Source organism: Engystomops pustulosus, chromosome 10, assembly GCF_040894005.1.
Source record: "Engystomops pustulosus chromosome 10, aEngPut4.maternal, whole genome shotgun sequence".
Classification (NCBI taxonomy): Eukaryota; Metazoa; Chordata; class Amphibia; order Anura; family Leptodactylidae; genus Engystomops; species Engystomops pustulosus.
Window position 1 is genome coordinate 93,140,632 of NC_092420.1, and position 20,862 is coordinate 93,161,493.

General features: G+C 47.6%; 2 protein-coding genes across 5 annotated transcripts in view; one reads left to right on the forward strand and one right to left on the reverse strand.

Moving 5' to 3' along the window:
* The window catches only part of PIF1 (PIF1 5'-to-3' DNA helicase), a 19,072-nt gene extending 7,502 nt beyond the window's left edge, over positions 1 to 11,570 (forward strand). For both annotated transcript variants that reach the window (XM_072128706.1, XM_072128705.1), the window contains exons 2-13: positions 4,005 to 4,578; positions 5,623 to 5,752; positions 5,867 to 5,992; positions 7,166 to 7,319; positions 7,401 to 7,515; positions 7,725 to 7,831; positions 8,571 to 8,710; positions 8,915 to 9,021; positions 9,969 to 10,056; positions 10,189 to 10,334; positions 10,411 to 10,602; positions 11,432 to 11,570. In XM_072128706.1, the coding sequence (XP_071984807.1) occupies positions 4,009 to 4,578; positions 5,623 to 5,752; positions 5,867 to 5,992; positions 7,166 to 7,319; positions 7,401 to 7,515; positions 7,725 to 7,831; positions 8,571 to 8,710; positions 8,915 to 9,021; positions 9,969 to 10,056; positions 10,189 to 10,334; positions 10,411 to 10,602; positions 11,432 to 11,473 (1,917 nt within the window). In that variant the 5' untranslated portion in view covers positions 4,005 to 4,008 and the 3' untranslated portion in view covers positions 11,474 to 11,570. The remainder of the gene's footprint in view (positions 1 to 4,004; positions 4,579 to 5,622; positions 5,753 to 5,866; positions 5,993 to 7,165; positions 7,320 to 7,400; positions 7,516 to 7,724; positions 7,832 to 8,570; positions 8,711 to 8,914; positions 9,022 to 9,968; positions 10,057 to 10,188; positions 10,335 to 10,410; positions 10,603 to 11,431) is intronic.
* A 159-nt stretch (positions 11,571 to 11,729) lies between these two features.
* The window catches only part of USP24 (ubiquitin specific peptidase 24), a 65,771-nt gene continuing 56,638 nt past the window's right edge, over positions 11,730 to 20,862 (reverse strand). For 2 of the 3 annotated variants that reach the window (XM_072128703.1, XM_072128701.1), the window contains exons 61-67: positions 19,111 to 19,176; positions 18,956 to 19,019; positions 17,763 to 17,841; positions 16,967 to 17,042; positions 16,649 to 16,735; positions 16,446 to 16,556; positions 11,730 to 15,120 (exon numbers count right to left, since the gene is read on the reverse strand). In XM_072128703.1, coding sequence (XP_071984804.1) covers positions 15,058 to 15,120; positions 16,446 to 16,556; positions 16,649 to 16,735; positions 16,967 to 17,042; positions 17,763 to 17,841; positions 18,956 to 19,019; positions 19,111 to 19,176 — 546 coding nt within the window. In that variant the 3' untranslated portion in view covers positions 11,730 to 15,057. The remainder of the gene's footprint in view (positions 15,121 to 16,445; positions 16,557 to 16,648; positions 16,736 to 16,966; positions 17,043 to 17,762; positions 17,842 to 18,955; positions 19,020 to 19,110; positions 19,177 to 20,862) is intronic. The other variant, XM_072128702.1, reaches the window with a different exon arrangement.

Here is a 20,862-nt window from a genome sequence, read left to right on the forward strand (position 1 = left end):
CTTCGGCCTTTGCTATGGATATGTGCGTCACTAAGCGCAGAACACAGCGGTCGCAAGTCCCACTACAAATTGCTCAGAATTGGCAAGTACATGCACTGCAGAAAGTACAGCCACCAGCAGATCAACCAGAAATCAAATATATAGAACGCTACTGTAGGCTTCAAGAAGCTGTTTGTATTCTCCTATGGCTATTTTCTAGCCAAGTATCAAAGGAAGCACACTACTATGCCAGATGAGATGACACTGAGTTATTGCCTAATAGAAATCCAACCCCTACTGAATTTTCCCACTTCGGTCTTTGCTATGGATATGTGTGCCACTAAGAGCTAAACACAACGGTAGCAAGTCCCCCTGCTAATTCCTCACAAAATGGTAAAAGATGCAAATTAAAATAAAAAAAGTAGAACGTTATTGTAGCCCTAAGAAGGGCTGTTGGGTTCTTTGAGAATCACTCCTGCCTAACAGTAAGCTAATAGAACAGCCTAACGCTTTCCCTGCAGCAGCAGCAGCTCTCTCCCTAGCGGCATCCAGAGACAGAATGATCCGAGCAGCGCGGCCAGCGGCTAGTCTATCCCAGGGTCACCTGATCTGGCCAGCCAACCACTGCTATCGACGTGTAAGGGTACCACGTCATGCTGGGTGGAGTGCAGAGTCTCCTGGCTTGTGATTGGCTCTGTTTCTGGCCGCCAAAAAGCAAAACGGCGGGAGCTGCCATTTTCTCGAGCGGGCGAAGTATTCGTCCGAGTAACGAGCAGTTTCGAGTACCCTAATGCTCGACCGAGCATCAAGCTCGGACGAGCATGTTCGCTCATCTCTATTAACGAACAAATTCTATCACTGTTCAAAAAATTCAGACCTTACAAAGACCATCCAGAGTTACTCTCTAGCCATAGCATAGACTGAATGACACTAAAGGAGGAGGAAACTTTCAATGATAAAAGAAATCCATTTTCGAGAGATTGGGTTCCCCACAATGTAGATTTGGAACAACAATGTTCAGGCAGTATTGAGCACCAGGCTGTGGGTGAAGTATCTGCCAGTAACATTAATACAGACAAATGAAAGGAAATCTACCACTGCTGGCATGATGAAATTATGGTGCATACTTTGGTTAGGGACAGCAACCTTTAGTTTAGCTAAAAAATTATTTACTCACATATGCAAATGAGCCTTCAGTGCTACCCCTATGTCACTGGCTTTCGTTTCCTTCCGAACGTTAATTATGCACGCCTCCGTCTTCTTATGCACGCCTCCGTCTTCTTATGCACGCCTCCGTCTTCTTATGCACGCCTCCGTCTTCTTATGCACGCCTCCGTCTTCTTATGCACGCCTCCGTCTTCTTATGCACGCCTCCGTCTTCTTATGCACGCCTCCGTCTTCTTATGCACGCCTCCGTCTTCTTATGCACGCCTCCGTCTTCTTATGCACGCCTCCGTCTTCTTATGCACGCCTCCGTCTTCTTATGCACGCCTCCGTCTTGTGCAGAGAGCCTTAACGTCAAGTCGCTCTCAGTACTTATCGCGCATGCGCAGAGACAAACTTGGGCTTGAGAGAGTGCGTAATCACAAAAAATGGCCCGTCGCCTGCTGTAGTTTGCGTCCGACCCCACACTGCCACATGGAACAATTAAAGTTCACTTATCTTTCATCCGACCGCTGAGTGTCACTGCTTTTTCCTTTTTTATATGCAGAGACAAATTATCATGCAGCCTGTTCTCCTCTTTTGTTGGAAAAGGGGAGAAAAAAACTAAAATATCTGATTTAAAAAAAAAAATAAAAAATTTAAAGCGCATTTAAGAAATATTCAAAAACAATGACGGACGCCCACTATGGCGTCACTATAAACAGAAACACAAAGGTGCCATTACAGGAATGCAAATGTATGGAATCGAGAAACGGAATCGGAGGGGGGGGGGCAATTATATAAAACAAATGTGAGGAGCAGAGAGACGATGGATCTGAGACCGGGATACAACATCTTCAGTGTTTGAATTGTGAAATTGAACTGTTCACTTTTTAACTGAATCTGTAACATTGTACAGTCCATTTAGTGAATAATATATTTTTAACCAGTTTGGAAACTGAGATGTTACTAAAATGTATAATTATTTATTATTAGAAGTAATTCCTGATACAAAGGATCGGACTCGTTTATTTCTGTGGCTTTATCCAATAAGAATAAGAAAATCCTGAGAGTTTTGTGTTAGTAGCTTATAGAACCTAGAATCAAAAAACGTAGGACCAGCGCCGCTGAGAACCTATGACCTGCAGCGTAAGGTCACAGGTAACGACAAAGGAACATGACGCGTTTCTTTGTTGTTATAGAATATATATGACTTCTCTAGCTGAGGGACATGAAGGCGACTATTTATCTCATGGATAGGAGCGCTAATTGGTAATTAGTAATTGTAAACATCTGGAGGAGGGAGAAGGCGGAGAGTTTATCAATTCCTCAGGGTGAAGCTTCACCACTTCTACTGGAGGATCTGCTACAAGTTGTATTGTCCTTCCCCCTCCACCTGTACCTATAGTGAGGTCACCGGCCGCTGCTTCACTGCAGTCGCCTCTTACATTCACTAGTTGGATAAGATACACGGACACCATTGTTGTAGCATCTTTACTCATTATCCAACCACTGGGGATCATCCGGCTGTCTGGTGTTCCATGGACACGGACCTCACAAGCCGCAGGTTAGTTACATATGTATCCAATACCTTCCAAAAAAGTATCAGATGCTGCGATCTCAGCCAGGGGCAGATTAAGGCTACATTCACACACATGTATAGGGGACGTATATACGGCCTATATATGTCCCCCATACACTTCTATGGGCTCACGGCACCGTACAGGAGTGGTACGGTGCCGCACATGTGCAGTACCGCTACGTAGCCTGGGAAAAGATAGGACATGGCCTATCTTTTCCCGTGTTACGGCGCCATGCGCCATATGTTCCTGTGGAGCGGGGCGGGGGTGAGTGGCGCTCACCTCCTCCTCCTCCCCCCGCGCGCTACCGGCGGGCAACAGCAGTGTGTATGTAGCCTAAGGCTACATTCACACGAACGTATGGAGGATGTATATACGGCCGACGTATATACGGCCAATATACGTCCCCCATACACTCCTATGGGCGCACGGCACCCTACGGGAGTGGTGCGGTGCCGCACACGTGCGGCACCGTACTGTTCCGTACCCGGGAAAAAGATAGGCCCTGTCCTATCTTTTCCCGTAATACGGCGCCGTGCGCCATAGGTTGCGCTCACCTCCTCCTCCTCTCCCCGTACACTGCCGTTGCCCGCTACGGTACGGTACGGGAGGGCAACGGCAGTGTGAATATAGCCTTAGCCTGTCATGGACCCTGCTCTGTATGAATATTATGGCCCCTACAAGTCTGGAATCACTTCCTACACATGGGACTAGAATTAGCTACTTGTGGAATGGAGGACGTGTCCCTTCTGCTGCTTTCAATCTGCGGTTTCTGGACCTTTGCAGGTTCTTTAAAGGTCCTGAAATGGCTTTTGTGTACATGTTTATTAGGAGCAGGAACATATATGTATGAGGATTTCATGGGTAAAGGCCCTTCTCAGCCCCCTAGAAGGTTTAGGCCCTGGGCTACCACCTAAACTGCCTACATTATGATCCACCAGAGCACTCTGTACATGTGTATTGGTTGTGCTGGTGATTCTGGGGTGAGGTCCTCTGCCTACATTTCTATACATTATTATATACATTTGTTACTGATGATGTGGATGTGCTGTATATATGCGCATGAATTGTATATCCTGTGATGAAGGATCAGTCCTGCACATACATCCCCCTCCTCCCCCCAATATATTGTAGAGATGGATCAGTCTCTAAAGATTCTCGATAACCAATCATTTGTCAAAATACAATTTTGTAAGTTTTTGTTGAATCCTTTATAAAGTGTCTGAGGGACAGAGGAGACTCCTGCGCTCATTTGCTGGATGGATGCAGGGATCCGATAATGTAATGACTTTCTCTTCTCAGGAAGATGAATCTGGCCAATCACTTGTCCCCAGAGATCCAGAGCAGCGTCACCATAGAATATCTCAACGCGTCCGGACAAGCGACGAAACGGAAGGTCATCCGCAACGCCTTCACCTCCCTGGGGCGTAACGAGTTCCGGGAGCTGGTGCTGAAGGTCAGCGATGGGAAGTTACCCCAGAACTTCATCCTGAAGCAGATCCAGATCTTCACCCGCTTCATCCGTGAGGGGAAAAGCTCCATCGTCATCCGACCCGACAACATCCAACTGCTGATCTCCAACTGCCCCTCCGACCAGCTCAAGCATTTCATGAAGACCCTGATGATCAAGCACGAGGCCGGGAAGAGCGAGAAGCCGGTGAACGAGCGCATGCGCCTCCTGTCAGGACTCCCACGGATGTTTGAGACCATCAGCCCCGTCCAGAAGAAAGACGTGGAGCAAGCAAATGAGATGCGAGCAAAGGTCAATGGTCAACAGACCCCCCTAAAGGGCAAAGGGCTCAGCAACCGGGCACCAAACGCCACCAACAGATGTCAGCAGAAGCGGCCGAGGACGGTGTCATCCGAGAACACCCTGGTGAGTGATAGGACTGAGCAGTATTATACTCGAGAGCTGCACTCACTATTCTGCTGCTGGTGCAGTCACTGTGTACATACATGACATTACTTATCCTTTACTGATCCTGAGTTACATCCTGTATTATACTCCAGAGCTGTACTCACTATTCTGCTGCTGGTGCAGTCACTGTGTACATACATGACATTACTTATCCTGTACTGATCCTGAGTTACATCCAGTATTATACCCCAGAGCTGCTCTCGCTATTCTGCTGCTGGTGCAGTCACTGTGTACATACATGACATTAGTTATCCTGTACTGATCCTGAGTTACATCCTGTATTATACCCCAGAGCTGCACTCACTATTCTGCTGCTGGTGCAGTCACTGTGTACATACATGACATTACTTATCCTGTACTGATCCTGAGTTACATCCTGTATTATACTCCAGAGCTGCACTCACTATTCTGCTGCTGGTGCAGTCACTGTGTACATACATGACATTACTTATCCTGTACTGATCCTGAGTTACATCCTGTATTATACTCCAGAGCTGCACTCACTATTCTGCTGCTGGTGCAGTCACTGTGTACATACATGACATTACTTATCCTGTACTGATCCTGAGTTACATTCTGTATTATACCCCAGAGCTGCACTCACTATTCTGCTGCTGGTGCAGTCACTGTGTACATACATGACATTACTTATCCTGTACTGATCCTGAGTTACATCCTGTATTATACCCCAGAGCTGCACTCACTATTCTGCTGCTGGTGTAGTCACTGTGTACATACATGACATTACTTATCCTGTACTGATCCTGAGTTACATCCTGTATTATACCCCAGAGTTGGATTCTCCATTCTCTGAAGTCTTATATTAGAGCTGCATTCATTATTACCCTGGTGTGTAATCTCCCAGCATGTCCTGCTTGTTCAGTGACTGCATAGACCTTTTTCTGGGAATGTTACTTACTCTTTAGGCCTCTGATGTGAGGACTGGTTGTATCTTGGTGTTTTTCTGCACTTTTTACAAAATCTCATATTTTTGGTTTCTAGATTTCTGAGCTTCGCCCCAGTAAGAAGCCGGCGCTGTCCATGCCACAGCAGCTGCAGCTCTCGACAGAACAGTCTACGGTTCTCGGTACCGTCCTCAGCGGGAAGAACGTGTTCTTTACAGGAAGTGCAGGTGGGCAAGAGAGAATGGCGTCACCATGTGACCCTCCATCCAGCCTGCAGTGTAGAGCATGGAGGCCCCAGGCATCATATGCACAGTGTAAAGTCGCTGCTCTTCTCCTTCCAGGCACCGGAAAATCTTTTCTCCTGAAGAGGATTATTGGGGCTCTCCCGCCAAAAAGCACTTATGCCACAGCGAGTACAGGGGTAGCCGCCTGCCATATAGGGGGCACCACACTACATGCCTTCGCAGGTGAGGAATATAACCATGTGAACCAAAAATAGCCGTATATACAGATTATACACCACCACTAGGGGGAGCTCACTATATACAGATTATACACCACCACTAGGGGGAGATCACTACATACAGATTATACACCACCGCTAGGGGGAGATCACTACATACAGATTATACACCACCACTAGGGGGAGCTCACTACATACAGATTATACACCACCACTAGGGGGAGCTCACTACATACAGATTATACAGCCACCACTAGAGGGAGCTCACTACATACACATTATACACCACCAGTAGGAGGAGCTCACTACATACAGATTATACACCACCACTAGGGGGAGCTCACTACATACAGATTATACACCACCACTAGGGGGAGCTCACTACATACATATTATACAGTCACCACTAGGGGGAGCTCACTACATACAGATTATACACCACCACTAGGGGGAGTTCACTACATACAGATTATACACCACCACTAGGGGGAGCTCACTACATACAGATTATACACCACCACTAGGAGGAGATCACTACATACAGATTATACACCACCACTAGGGGGAGATCACTGCATACACATTATACACCACCACTAGGAGGAGCTCACTACATACAGATTATACACCACCACTAGGGGGAGCTCACTACATACAGATTATACACCACCACTAGGGGGAGCTCACTACATACACATTATACACCACCACTAGGAGGAGATCACTACATACAGATTATACACCACCACTAGGGGGAGCTCACTACATACACATTATACACCACCACTAGGAGGAGATCACTACATACAGATTATACAGTCACCACTAGGAGGAGATCACTACATACAGAGTATACACCACCACTAGGGGGAGATCACTACATACAGATTATACACCACCACTAGGGGGAGATCACTACATACAGATTATACACCACCACTAGGGGGAGATCACTACATACAGATTTTACACCACCACTAGGGGGAGATCACTACGTACAGATTATACACCAGCACTAGGGGGAGATCACTACATACACATTATACACCACCACTAGAGGGAGATTACTACATACAGATTATACACCACCACTAGGGGGAGCTCACTACATACACATCTCTTTCCCCCTTGTGGTTTTGGAGAATCCCACCTAATTGGTAATTCTTGTTGCAATCAGGGATCGGCTCTGGGAAGGCTCCGCTGGAGCAGTGTATAGAGTTGGCCATGAGGCCGGGGGTCCGCCAGCACTGGATAAGCTGCCGGCACCTGATCATAGATGAGGTCTCCATGGTAGAAGGGGAGTTCTTTGACAAGCTGGAGGCTGTGGCCAGGTAAAGATGGCGGCTGTGATCTGCGGGGGAGGGGAGGTGGGGGCGGAGCTGATCACTTACCTGCTATGTTACCCCTTACAGGGCAGTTCGCAGGCGAGACGAACCCTTCGGTGGGATCCAGCTCATTGTTTGTGGGGACTTTCTGCAGCTTCCGCCGGTGACACAGGCCTCAAACCAAACCAAGTTCTGCTTCCAGGTGGGAATCGCATTCTAGTTTCAGTGATACGTGACACGCAGGCCGGATGGCATGATGCCAGAGTGATGCATTGTGGTCCACAATGTCTTGTGTGCAAGGTTAATAAATGTGACATTTGGGGCTTTATGTGGCAACATCTTGTGTGAAGATTCCATAGGCCACGCCCCTGCCCCCCCCCAGCAGCTTCTCACATCTTCTGCTCCGCACAGGCTAAAAGCTGGAGGAGATGCATCCACCTGAACATGGAGCTGACGGAGGTGCGGAGACAGACGGACAAGAAGTTCATCTCACTGCTGCAGCAGATCCGGCTGGGAAGGTAAGACTGGAAATGAGGAACCTGTCAGCAGGAGTGACCATACACACTGCTGCCAATGTGTGTTGTCGCAGGAGTGATGTGTAATCAGACCTCACTGCTGTGCTCTGTGCTCTCTGCAGCCAGTGTTATGTATTGTCCCTGGAGAGATGTGTAATCAGACCTCACACTGCTGTGCCCTGTGCTCTCTGCGGCCAGTGTTATGTATTGTCCCTGGAGAGATGTGTAATCAGACCTCACACTGCTGTGCTCTGTGCTCTCTGCAGCCAGTGTTATGCATTGTCCCTGGGGAGATGAGCAATCAGACCTCACACTGCTGTGCTCTCTGCGGCCAGTGTTATATACTGCCCCTGGAGAGATGTGTAATCAGACCTCACACTGCTGTGCTCTGTGCTCTCTGCAGCCAGTGTTGTGTATTGTCCCTGGAGAGATGTGTAATCAGACCTTTGTGTATGTTGTTAGTAGCAGCAGGACTGTGATATATGGACTTATATTTCAGGATTGTAGTGTGGTTGTGTCCTCACACTGCTGTGCTCTTGATTCTCTTGCTGCTACATAGGCCTTTTAGGTTCTGATAAAAGCTGTTGCTTCTGGTTTAATACAGACATCAGTGTTAATCCCTGTAATATCTGTTTCCCCCCCTAGTGATGTTGCTTTGCATGCTGGGACTTGTAGTTACTGCTGATGTGTCCTGGTAATGTTGGACACTGGATTTGATGCTGTCCTGTTCTGTTCCCTGCAGGTGCACTGAGGAGGTGACTCGGGAGCTGCTCCTGACTGGTAATCACAAAATTGAGCGGGACGGGATCCTGGCAACGCGTCTGTGCACCCACAAGGACGACGTGGACCTGACCAATGACCGGAGGCTACAGCAGCTGCCAGGTATGAGTGGGTGGGAGGAGAGGACTACAGGACACAGGGATTGTAGTCTGTTACCATGGAGACATGCAGTTTGCATCAGAGCTGTGGACACGAGTATAAGATGTATTGTAACCTTGATAAAAGTTCTAAAAGTTTCCACTCCCTTTAAGAAGAAGGGGGGAGGCTTCTTATTACGCGGCTGCACTGACACAAGATGTTCTGCAGGGGAGATGCACAAGTACGACGCCCTGGACAGTGACCCGATGCTGGTGAAGACGGTGAACGCTCAGTGTCCTGTGGGGGAGCAGATCCTGCTGAAGAAGGGGGCGCAGGTGAGTGGTAGCTCCTGGCGGTACAGTCTCGGGCGCTGATATCTGATCAGAACTTATTCTGCTCTATTTACAACCGAAGCTGCAATTTAATTTCCACTGCCTTTGGTACAGAGGGTATAAAAAGCGTTCAGGCCCCTTTCTGCAGCCAATCGGTAAGATCAAAAACCAGAAATGTAGATATTTTTGCTAATTTATTAAACAAGAAAACCTGAAATCACAGAGATGTTCTGAAGCCTCTGCTGTGTTACTTTAGCTGTGGGCTTAGGGTCATTGTCTTGTTGGAAGGTTCGGCCCAATCCGAAGTCCAGAGCATCTGGAAGAGGTTTTATCTAGGATATCTCCGTACTTGTCGCCTTCATCTCTCCTTCCATTACCCCCTGTGGTCCTGTCAAAAAATCCTTTTGTAACCTTGGCCAGATCTGTGCCTTGCCACAATTCTGCCTCGGAGCTCCTTGGGCAGTTCCTTAGACCTCATGATTCTCATGTGCTGTGACATGCAATGTGAGGTGTTATATAGACAGGTGTGCGCCTTCCCTAATAAAGTCCAATTGGCTTAATTATCACAACTGGACTCCAATGAAGGAGTAGAACCATCTCATGGAGGATCAGAAGGACATAGACAGCATGTGAGTTCTATATGAGTCACTGGCCTAAATATTGAAATCAGGAATAGAACAGAGATGATTTATCATATGTCTGTCCTGCTGACATTCCCTAATGCACCGCAGATTTTAGGGGATGAGGTGGTTATAAGTCTCCAGTCCCCACGCCCTACACATAAACAGAACCATCAGGGGGTGCCAGCAAGAAGTAATGGCTAAATCCAAGAGAAATTGAGTGACTGCAGCTTTGGATGTGACCGGAGTAGAATATGATCATGGGATGTAAGCAGTGGAGTTAACCATTCGAGGTACTTTCTGCTCTAATTCCTTTTGGTGTCCGGCCAGGTGATGCTGACCAAGAACCTGGATGTGGGGCGCGGGTTGGTGAACGGAGCGCGAGGAGTTGTCGTAGGGTTTGAAGGAACAGGAAGACGTAAGTGACTGTATACAAGAGGATACAATATGGAAACTGGGGTTCAGGCGGTGGAGGGAGGGGCCACAGCTATAGCTACAATGTATCCTGAGAGCTGTGTATATACATTGTAACGACTCGTCTTCTCCTCAGCTCTGCCCAAGGTTCGCTTCCTGTGTGGAGCCACGGAGGTCATGAAGCCGGAGCGATGGGTCATTAAGGGTCAAGGTGGCGTCTTCCTGAGCCGCCAGCAGTTACCGCTGAAGCTGGCGTGGGCCATCTCCATACACAAGAGTCAGGTAAGTAGCCCCCCACTACCAGGGGAGTGTTTGACCACAATGGCCACACGTTACTCCGCCTCTTCCTGTGCCACAGGGGATGACGCTGGACTGTGTGGAGATATCACTATCACGAGTGTTTGAGTGCGGCCAGGCCTATGTAGCGCTATCCCGAGCCCGCAACCTCGAGGGGCTCAGAGTCATGGACTTCGATCCCAAGGCGGTAAATGCAAATCACTACGTTCTCCAGTTCTACGCCCGACTAAGGAAGGAGCGAGCAATGTACCAGGTGAGAGGAGGCAGTATTATAGTTATATTCTTGTACATAGGGGCAGTATTATAGTAGTTATATTCCTGTACATAGGGGGCAGTATTATAGTAGTTATATTCTTGTACATAGGGGGCAGTATTATAGTAGTTATATTCTTGTACATAGGGGCAGTATTATAGTAGCTATATTCTTGTACACAGGGGGCAGGATTATAGTAGTTATATTCTTGTACATAGGGGGCAGTATTATAGTAGTTATATTCTTGTACATAGGGACAGTATTATAGTAGTTATATTCTTGTACATAGGGACAGTATTATAGTAGTTATATTCTTGTACATAGGGGGCAGTATTATAGTAGTTATATTCTTGTACACAGGGGGCAGTATTATAGTAGTTATATTCTTGTACACAGGGGGCAGTATTATAGTAGTTATATTCTTGTACATAGGGGGCAGTATTATAGTAGTTATATTCCTGTACATAGGGGGCAGTATTATAGTAGTTATATTCTTGTACATAGGGGCAGTATTATAGTAGTTATATTCTTGTACATAGGGGACAGTATTATAGTAGTTATATTCCTGTACATAGGGGGCAGTATTATAGTAGTTATATTCTTGTACACAGGGGGCAGTATTATAGTAGTTATATTCTTGTACACAGGGGGCAGTATTATAGTAGTTATATCCTTGTACACAGGGGGCAGTATTATAGTAGTTATATTCTTGTACATAGGGGGCAGTATTATAGTAGTTATATTCCTGTACATAGGGGGCAGTATTATAGCAGTTATATTCCTGTACATAGGGGGTTGGAATCTTACATTTTATTTGTTTTTTTTTCAGACGTGTTTGGATCCTTACCTGGTGGAGAAGGAGAACAGTTAATGTCACTATTCGTTATGTTCCCCTTTTTGTATATACTGTAAATATTGTGCAAAAAAACCTCAGCACTTTTTATTTAATTAAAGCTTTTTTTTACGATTCTTTACACTTGTTCTCCTGTCTATCTCTAGTAGGGCGAACATTTTGTACCTTGTATCTGGAGGTGATTTGCTCTTGATCATGGATTGTGACATCCCTGACCCTGCTACCACATCCCCTGTAACATGTTACGGTCTCCATTACACTGCAGTCAGAGGTGTAGAATTCGGTGCATTTATTGGGAAAAGACCTAAAAATTAAAATCTCAGTGCAACAAATCAAAAATAAAATATACAACACAAATGAAAATCAATTGGCACAAAACATATAAAGTCTTCTGTGCGGTTCCCGCTCATCATCGGACGCCCCCTACAACCCGGAGTCTTTACACAATGATCTGGTCGGGGGAGTCGGACTGATTCCAGTTATATTGGAGCAAATCATTAACAAGGCAGAAAGATGGAGGTCACCAGAGTCCTGTGCAGGTCATATTAACAGCGCCCCCAGCCTGTGTGGTGGGAAGGTGAACTACATATTATGTTGGATCAGAACAAACACAGACAAAGCAGCAACTTCCACACAGCTCCACTCTATGCAGTTGCTTATACGGCAATTACCAAGATGATTCTAGGCTGTCTATGGGGAAGAGTCCTGCAAGGAGAGAAGTGATAAATAATCTGAACATGGGGGAGTGCAGTGAATGGAGGATGGTGGGAGTTGCAGTTTCCCCCTCGGCTGGTGAGTTGTAAGTCATGGATCAGCTCTATGTTGTATAGTGGCCATGTCTGGTACTGCACACAGTTCTGCAGCAGCTCCAGCACATATGGCACTGTGCGGGGTAAACAAGGAGGAAACCACAAACCTTTCACACACCCGACCAGTGGAGTCAATACAAGAACCCTTTAAAACGGGTTGTCCACGAATTTGAAAACAGCGCCACACCTGACAGTGGCTCGTCCTGGTACTGCAGCTCAGGTGATAGAAATGAATAGAGCCACATAGTATCCAAACCCACAGACAACCACTTCAAAGGATCTACCATCCCTTTTACTAACAGACATGTGCTATGCAGTGCCTGGGGACCTGTGCTCCTCCAGACTTATTGTAACTCTCTACATTGCTGCAATAGCAATGTTCACACTTATAAAAAATTATGCTAATCAGTCTGAGCAGGCTGCTTCACCAGAGAGCCTTACACAATATATTCGCTCCCATGTTACGATACAAGTCCCCGCTCTATGCACTGTGGATAGGCAGGACAGTGAATACATTATAATCAAGCTCTCCGGTGATGTAGCCGAGCACCTCAGACTGATTAGCATAATTACTACAACTCTATATTGCAACAATGTATTGAGTTATAATAAATGACGTCCGGTGGAGTATCGATCCTCAGGAAATGCTTAGTAGGAAGCGACACAATGCACCTGCTCTCCATTCCCTCTATAGAACGACCATCCAGGAGGTTCCATAGAAGTGAATGGAGCGCAGGCTGAGGGTGGGCCAATGGGCAGACTCTCCTGTGTCCCTTTAAGAGCGTGCTGCCCCCCATGGCTGTCTGTGTGTCCTGCGCTCTTCATCCCCCATGTAGATATTTACATACAGATCTGCAGGAATCACCGCTGGGGGCCTAGAGGAGACGTCGCTGTCCTGCTGCGGCTGGAGGTGAAGTTGCTGCATTGTCTTTGTTATATTCTGTAAAAGGAGAATATAAAGGTGTTAGACGCTGGCACCGCGCATGCGCAGCCCCTGAGGGGGGTGAACAGACCCTGCTGGGGTGGGGGGGGGAAGGGAAAGGACCAAAAAAATTTTTGTAAATTCTTTATCCTCAGGACAAAATGTTAAACAAATCTGCCATGCGGAGTAACACGGGGAGGTGTCGTACCGCCATCTGCAAGTCACATGATACAAAAGCCGCAGAAAAGGTCTCCATCATCAAAAAAAATGTACAAACCAAAAATTACAAAAAATCTTTTTAAAACATTTGGCGTCTATACAATGAACAGTTCAATGTTACACAAAGCATCTTACACGGACTCCAGGATTATTTTTTGCGCTTTGTTTAGAAGTGTTTCTGGTCCTGTACCCAGCAGGAGGATGTTATACACAGCAAGCAGAGGTGGTGTAATACTCCCCCCAGGCCATTAGGAAATTAAAGGGGTTTTGTAGTAATGACAAAGAGCACAAGAATCTACAGGATGGGAGATAAGTGACCGATTCCTGGGGGTCCCATCACTAGGGGGCTCCATGCACGTAGGGCACTGCAGCAGAGTCCCTTACCCCTTTCTCATGACTGAATTTAAAGGTCCATCCACAAGGACCTCCAGCAGTCATGAAAATGGTGCAAGTGACCCATGAGAATAGCATGATGATCAGTGCTCTGTTCACACCGGGGCACTTGAGTGACTGATCGCTGGGGGTCCGACTACTAGGAGCCGCACTACAGGAGACTGCCTGACCACAAACCCTCTGAAGTGCCCCATGTGAATGAGTATTAGTGCTCAATGCCAATAGGGAACTTGCTTATGCATGATAGCTGGGGGGGGGTCCCACAACGTGGACCTCCAGTGATCATGTGAAGCCCATGGCGTGCAGACTGAGCATGTCTACCAGAATCCCACCATCGGGACCCTCAGTGATTATGGTCATACATGTGCACCAGCTTCCCACTTACATGGGACACTTCTGTGGATTGCTGGCAGTGGGACCCCCAGCGATCCAGAAGGCCCTTGTTCTCATAAATGCCGACAGTTCTGGCAATTAGTCACTTATCCCTCATCCTATCGATGTCATTAGTGCTAAAAAAAAAAAAAATCCCTTTAAATATGGGGCCCGCAATGTGATTGGCTCCTCCCACAATAGTAGCCCAGGCTTCCGATTGGTTACCTCCGCTGTGGACCAGGTACCAGCTACACTTCAGGTGACCCATTAGGCGCTGGGGCCGTGCGCCGCTTCCTATGGCACTATATAAATTATAGGAGACATTAAATACAAAGTGTCAATATTTTCCCGTTAAAAGATCGATCCCCAATTTGTACAAGTTTCTCCGTCTCTTCTCCGTATTTATACATCATTTTAATATTCCTAAAGATCGAAAGATTAAAAAGTTGCCGGACGCGGCTCAAGGTTTTCTGTTTAATTTTTCTTACACTTTGTATAAAACCAAAAAAATTTGGGGGTGGGGGAAAAAAAAAAATGTGGGCAGCATTACAGAAAAGCCACGACTTTACATTCACTCCTTTAATGCTCACCAACCTAAAACAAAACAAAAAAATAAAAAGTTTTTTTTTCAGCCACTTGCCGCTTTTTCAATAAAATTCTGAGAAAAATACTTTGTATCCGTTGTTTTTTTGTGTTTTTGCAGCAATACGATTAAAGTTCTCCTTGTTGCAGACAGTTCCAGGGATGACCTTGGCGGATAGAGAGAGAGATTGCTGCACTGAGGGCCCCGGGCCCCTGGGAGACCTGCGACTCCACATGAGACTCTTGTGGTCTTCAAAGTGCGTTGGTTTTCACAGCGTGAAGAGAATCGGCTCCTTTACCTGGATTCAAGGGTCGACGTCCTCAAGGTCACTTTTTGAGTCTCCAAGAATCATTGGAGAGTCAGGGCCCTTCACAGAAACCAAAAAAAGAAGAAAAGTGTCAGAAACTGCCCTTCTCCAAGTGTACGGGAGGTTTCCTCACACTGCTGTGCTCTGTGCTCTCTGCAGCCAGTGTTATGTATTGTCCCTGGAGAGATGTGTAATCAGACCTCACACTGCTGTGCTCTGTGCTCTCTGCAGCCAGTGTTATGTATTGTCCCTGTAGAGATATGTAATCAGACCTCACACTGCTGTGCTCTGTGCTCTCTGCAGCCAGTGTTATGTATTGTCCCTGGAGAGATGTGTAATCAGACCTCACACTGCTGTGCTCTGTGCTCTCTGCAGCCAGTGTTATGTATTGTCCCTGGAGAGATGTGTAATCAGACCTCACACTGCTGTGCTCTGTGCTCTCTGCAGCCAGTGTTATGTATTGTCCCTGGAGAGATGTGTAATCAGACCTCACACTGCTGTGCTCTGTGCTCTCTGCAGCCAGTGTTATGTATTGTCCCAGGAGAGATGTGTAATCAGACCTCACACTGCTGTGCTCTCTGCAGCCAGTGCTATGTATTGTCCCAGGAGAGATGTGTAATCAGACCTCACACTGCTGTGCTCTGTGCTCTCTGCAGCCAGTGTTATGTATTGTCCCAGGAGAGATGTGTAATCAGACCTCACACTGCTGTGCTCTCTGCAGCCAGTGCTATGTATTGTCCCAGGAGAGATGTGTAATCACACTTTTGTGTATTTTGTTAGTAGCAACAGGATCTGTGATATATGGATTTATATTCCAGCATTGTAGCTTCTCCTAGTGCAGTGGGGCTTGTCCTCACACAGCTGTGCTCTGTGCACTCTGCAGCCAGTGTTATGTATTGTCCCTGGAGAGATGTGTAATCAGACCTCACACTGCTGTGCTCTGTGCTCTCTGCAGCCAGTGTTATGTATAGTCCCTGGAGAGATGTGTAATCAGACCTTTGTTGTATGTTGTAGTAGCAGCAGGACTGAAATATATGAATTTCTAGTGCAGGATTGTAGTTTCTCCAAGTGCACTAGGGGCGTGTCCTCACACTGCTGTGCTCTGTGCTTTCTCCATGTACATCTATACACACCCTCTGACTGAATTCTGTACAGCCAGAAGCTTGCATAGAAGCTATATAAAGGCTCTATGCAGAGGCCCCTGACTTATACAGATCTTGTAGCTTCCAGAATAATAGAGAACTTCTTTTCCATCAGTAAACAGCGGCCCAATCTGCAGAGTCACCTTGTCATAAGAGCACTGAGGCCCTAGTGCTATAAAGTCAGAGTGTGGCAAGGGGTTAAATTAAAGGGGATGTTCCTGCCCAATCCCCCACACTGCACACCTGCTGCATACTCCTGTCTCCATTCTCATTGGCTGGGCTGCTCTCCGAGCCGTTGCTGCTCCCAGACTGGTCCTTCTCGTTCAGCAGCGCGGTGGCGTAGGCCAAGGTGTCCTGCGGAGATGGGGCTCAGTAAGTGTAATGCACACATAGACCATGTGACCCACGCACCCACCACCGGGATCTGCCCCCCGGATCTGCCCCACCTGTGCAGAGATGGTCCGCTGGAAGGTTTTGGCTGTGGAGGTCTCGTTGGACACGTTGCTCTGCGGCGCCCAGCAGTGCTCCGACATCTGAAACAGGGAAACACAGTAAAGGATTAAACACTCTGCTTGCCGTCAGTGAACCGAACCATAATAACTACATGCAGCATGTCCCAGCATAGCCCTGATCACACAGCTGCGTTCTTGTTACATTTGTATCCAGTTGAGACAATGCTCTGGCAGTTTGTTACAATGTATCAGCACAGGAAAATAGTCTTGTACAATCTCCTCCTTAGAAGACGGATGATGACTACTACCCACCTTCTTCTGTAACCACTGCACGGCCCAGCTCCAATGCTGAGAGTTCTCCTTGAAATATTCCTTAGCAGCAGGACACCTGTCACCAGAGACACACAAGGAGAGAACCAATGAAGGGAGACGGACCCTCAGGGCACAGGACCTGGGGGGCTCCTGCATTCTACACATGGAGACTCAGGATGGGGAGGACTCTCCAGGGTTTAGGCTTGTAATGGATTTCCCCTTTAAGAACATTATCGTCACCATGTAGAAGCAGCAGAGTCATCAGATGTCGCATATAAACCAGAGAGCCCCTACATAGGAAAAGGGGTCTCTATCCAATCCAAAATGTCCCTCCAACCAATAACACTGGGGTGGGGGCCTCTAAGAGGAGCAGAGACAGGCTCTGACTATAACCATAAGCAATGCACAGATCACCTTATGGATATGAGATTTAGGGGGTAAGTGCACTGGGGCAGAGGGTAAGTGCACTGGGGCAGAGGGTAAGTGCACTGGGGCAGAGGGTAAGTGCACTGGGGCAGAGGGTAAGTGCACTGGGGCAGAGGGTAAGTGCACTGGGGCAGAGGGAGATTAATGGCCAATCCTGCTCCTCCATCACAAAATCATCGCCTCATGATGTCCCCCATTACTGTGGTTGCCTGTATCTGCCTTTGCACGTTTCAGGGGGGTCTGCAGGCGCATCACACGAAGGGACAAGATGCTGATCATCCGTTTATGTATCTGCCCCTCACAGAAGACTATTGTATGTATGATGAGCGCGAGAGTCCCCCAAAGAGCTTACAATCCAGGACTGACTTACTTTTGGGCTAAAGTTACCAGGAACTTGACACACTGGTAGCAGCGGCTGCTGTCTATGTGGTTGCTGTGATGCATCAACGCTGAAGGAAAAGGAGAAAGACATGAGAAACCAAAGTACAAATCCGCCAGACCAGACTCGCCCCCCAGCAACCCGCCAGATCGCCCCCCCCCCCAGCAACCCGCCAGACCCGCCCCCCCCAGCAACCCGCCAGACCCGCCCCCCCCAGCAACCCGCCAGACTCACCCAGCAACCCGCCAGACCCGCCCCCCCCAGCAACCCGCCAGACTCACCCAGCAGCCCACCAGACTCACCCAGCAGCCCACCAGACTCGCCCAGCAGCCCACCAGACTCGCCCAGCAGCCCACCAGACTCGCCCAGCAGCCCACCAGACTCGCCCAGCAATCCACCAGACTCGCCCAGCAATCCACCAGACTCGCCCAGCAATCCACCAGACTCGCCCAGCAATCCACCAGACTCGCCCAGCAATCCACCAGACTCGCCCAGCAATCCACCAGACTCGCCCAGCAATCCACCAGACTCACCCAGCAATCCACCAGACTCACCCAGCAATCCACCAGACTCACCCAGCAATCCACCAGACTCACCCAGCAATCCACCAGACTCACCCAGCAATCCACCAGACTCGCCCAGCAATCCATCAGACTCACCCAGCAATCCACCAGACTCGCCCAGCAATCCACCAGACTCACCCAGCAATCCATCAGACTCACCCAGCAATCCGCCAGACTCACCCAGCAATCCGCCAGACTCACCCAGCAATCCATCAGACTCACCCAGCAATCCACCAGACTCGCCCAGCAATCCACCAGACTCGCCCAGCAATCCACCAGACTCGCCCAGCAATCCACCAGACTCACCCAGCAATCCATCAGACTCACCCAGCAATCCGCCAGACTCACCCAGCAATCCGCCAGACTCACCCAGCAATCCATCAGACTCACCCAGCAATCCACCAGACTCGCCCAGCAATCCACCAGACTCACCCAGCAATCCATCAGACTCACCCAGCAATCCGCCAGACTCACCCAGCAATCCACCAGACTCGCCCAGCAATCCACCAGACTCACCCAGCAATCCACCAGACTCACCCAGCAATCCACCAGACTCACCCAGCAATCCATCAGACTCACCCAGCAATCCGCCAGACTCACCCAGCAATCCACCAGACTCACCCAGCAATCCATCAGACTCAAATGCAAACTTCAGCCTCTGCAGCTGGATGGGATCTTCAACAACCTAAAGAGGAGAATGCCAGGAGATTAATGCAAATGTACAAACAGAAGAACGAGGATCCATAGAGATTATCAATCCCCCAGAGATCACATACCAGGATCTCATGGAGGAGAGTGAACATGTTCTTGAGCTCATGAGGGGGAGCAGATTCCAGCTGATTCTGTACAAAGATAAAAAGGGATAAAATAACATCACTGTGTGTATTATCTCTGTACTGTGACATCCCTGTGTGTATTACCCCTGTACTGTGACATCACTGTGTGTATTATCCCTGTACTGTGACATCACTGTGTGTATAATCCCTGTACTGTGACATCACTGTGTGTATTATCCCTGTACTGTGACATCACTGTGTGTATTATCCCTGTACTGTGACATCACTGTGTGTATTATCCCTGTACTGTGACATCACTGTGTGTATTATCCCTGTACTGTGACATCAGTGTGTGTATTATCCCTGTACTGTGACATCACTGTGTGTATTATCCCTGTACTGTGACATCGGTGTGTGTATTATCTCTGTACTGTGACATTACTGTGTGTATTATTCCAGTACTGTGACATCGGTGTGTGTATTATCCCTGTACTGTGACATCGATGTGTGTATTATCTCTGTACTGTGACATTACTGTGTGTATTATTCCAGTACTGTGACATCGCTGTGTGTATTATCCCTGTACTGTGCCATCACTGTGTGTATTCTCCCTGTACTGTGCCATCACTGTGTGTATTCTCCCTGTACTGTGACATCCCTGTGTGTATTATCCCTGTACTGTGACATCCCTGTGTGTATTATCCCTGTACTGTGACATCCCTGTGTGTATTATCCCCTGTACTGTGACATCACTGTGTGTATTATCCCTGTACTGTGACATCACTGTGTGTATTATCCCTGTACTGTGACATCACTGTGTGTATTATCCCTGTACTGTGACATCACTGTGTGTATTATTCCTGTACTGTGACATCACTGTGTGTATTATCCCTGTACTGTGACATCACTGTGTGTATTATCCCTGTACTGTGACATCACTGTGTGTATTATCCCTGTACTGTGACATCACTGTGTGTATTATCCCTGTACTGTGACATCACTGTGTGTATTATCCCTGTACTGTGACATCGCTGTGTGTATTATCCCTGTACTGTGACATCACTGTGTGTATTATCCTTGTACTGTGACATCACTGTGTGTATTCTCCCTGTACTGTGACATCCCTGTGTGTATTATCCCTGTACTGTGACATCAGTGTGTGTATTATCCCTGTACTGTGACATCACTGTGTGTATTATCCCTGTACTGTGACATCACTGTGTGTATTATCCCTGTACTGTGACATCAGTGTGTGTATTATCCCTGTACTGTGACATCACTGTGTGTATTATCCCTGTACTGTGACATCGGTGTGTGTATTATCTCTGTACTGTGACATTACTGTGTGTATTATTCCAGTACTGTGACATCGGTGTGTGTATTATCCCTGTACTGTGACATCGGTGTGTGTATTATCTCTGTACTGTGACATTACTGTGTGTATTATTCCAGTACTGTGACATCGCTGTGTGTATTATCCCTGTACTGTGCCATCACTGTGTGTATTCTCCCTGTACTGTGCCATCACTGTGTGTATTCTCCCTGTACTGTGACATCCCTGTGTGTATTATCCCTGTACTGTGACATCCCTGTGTGTATTATCCCTGTACTGTGACATCCCTGTGTGTATTATCCCCTGTACTGTGACATCACTGTGTGTATTATCCCCTGTACTGTGACATCACTGTGTGTATTATCCCTGTACTGTGACATCACTGTGTGTATTATCCCTGTACTGTGACATCACTGTGT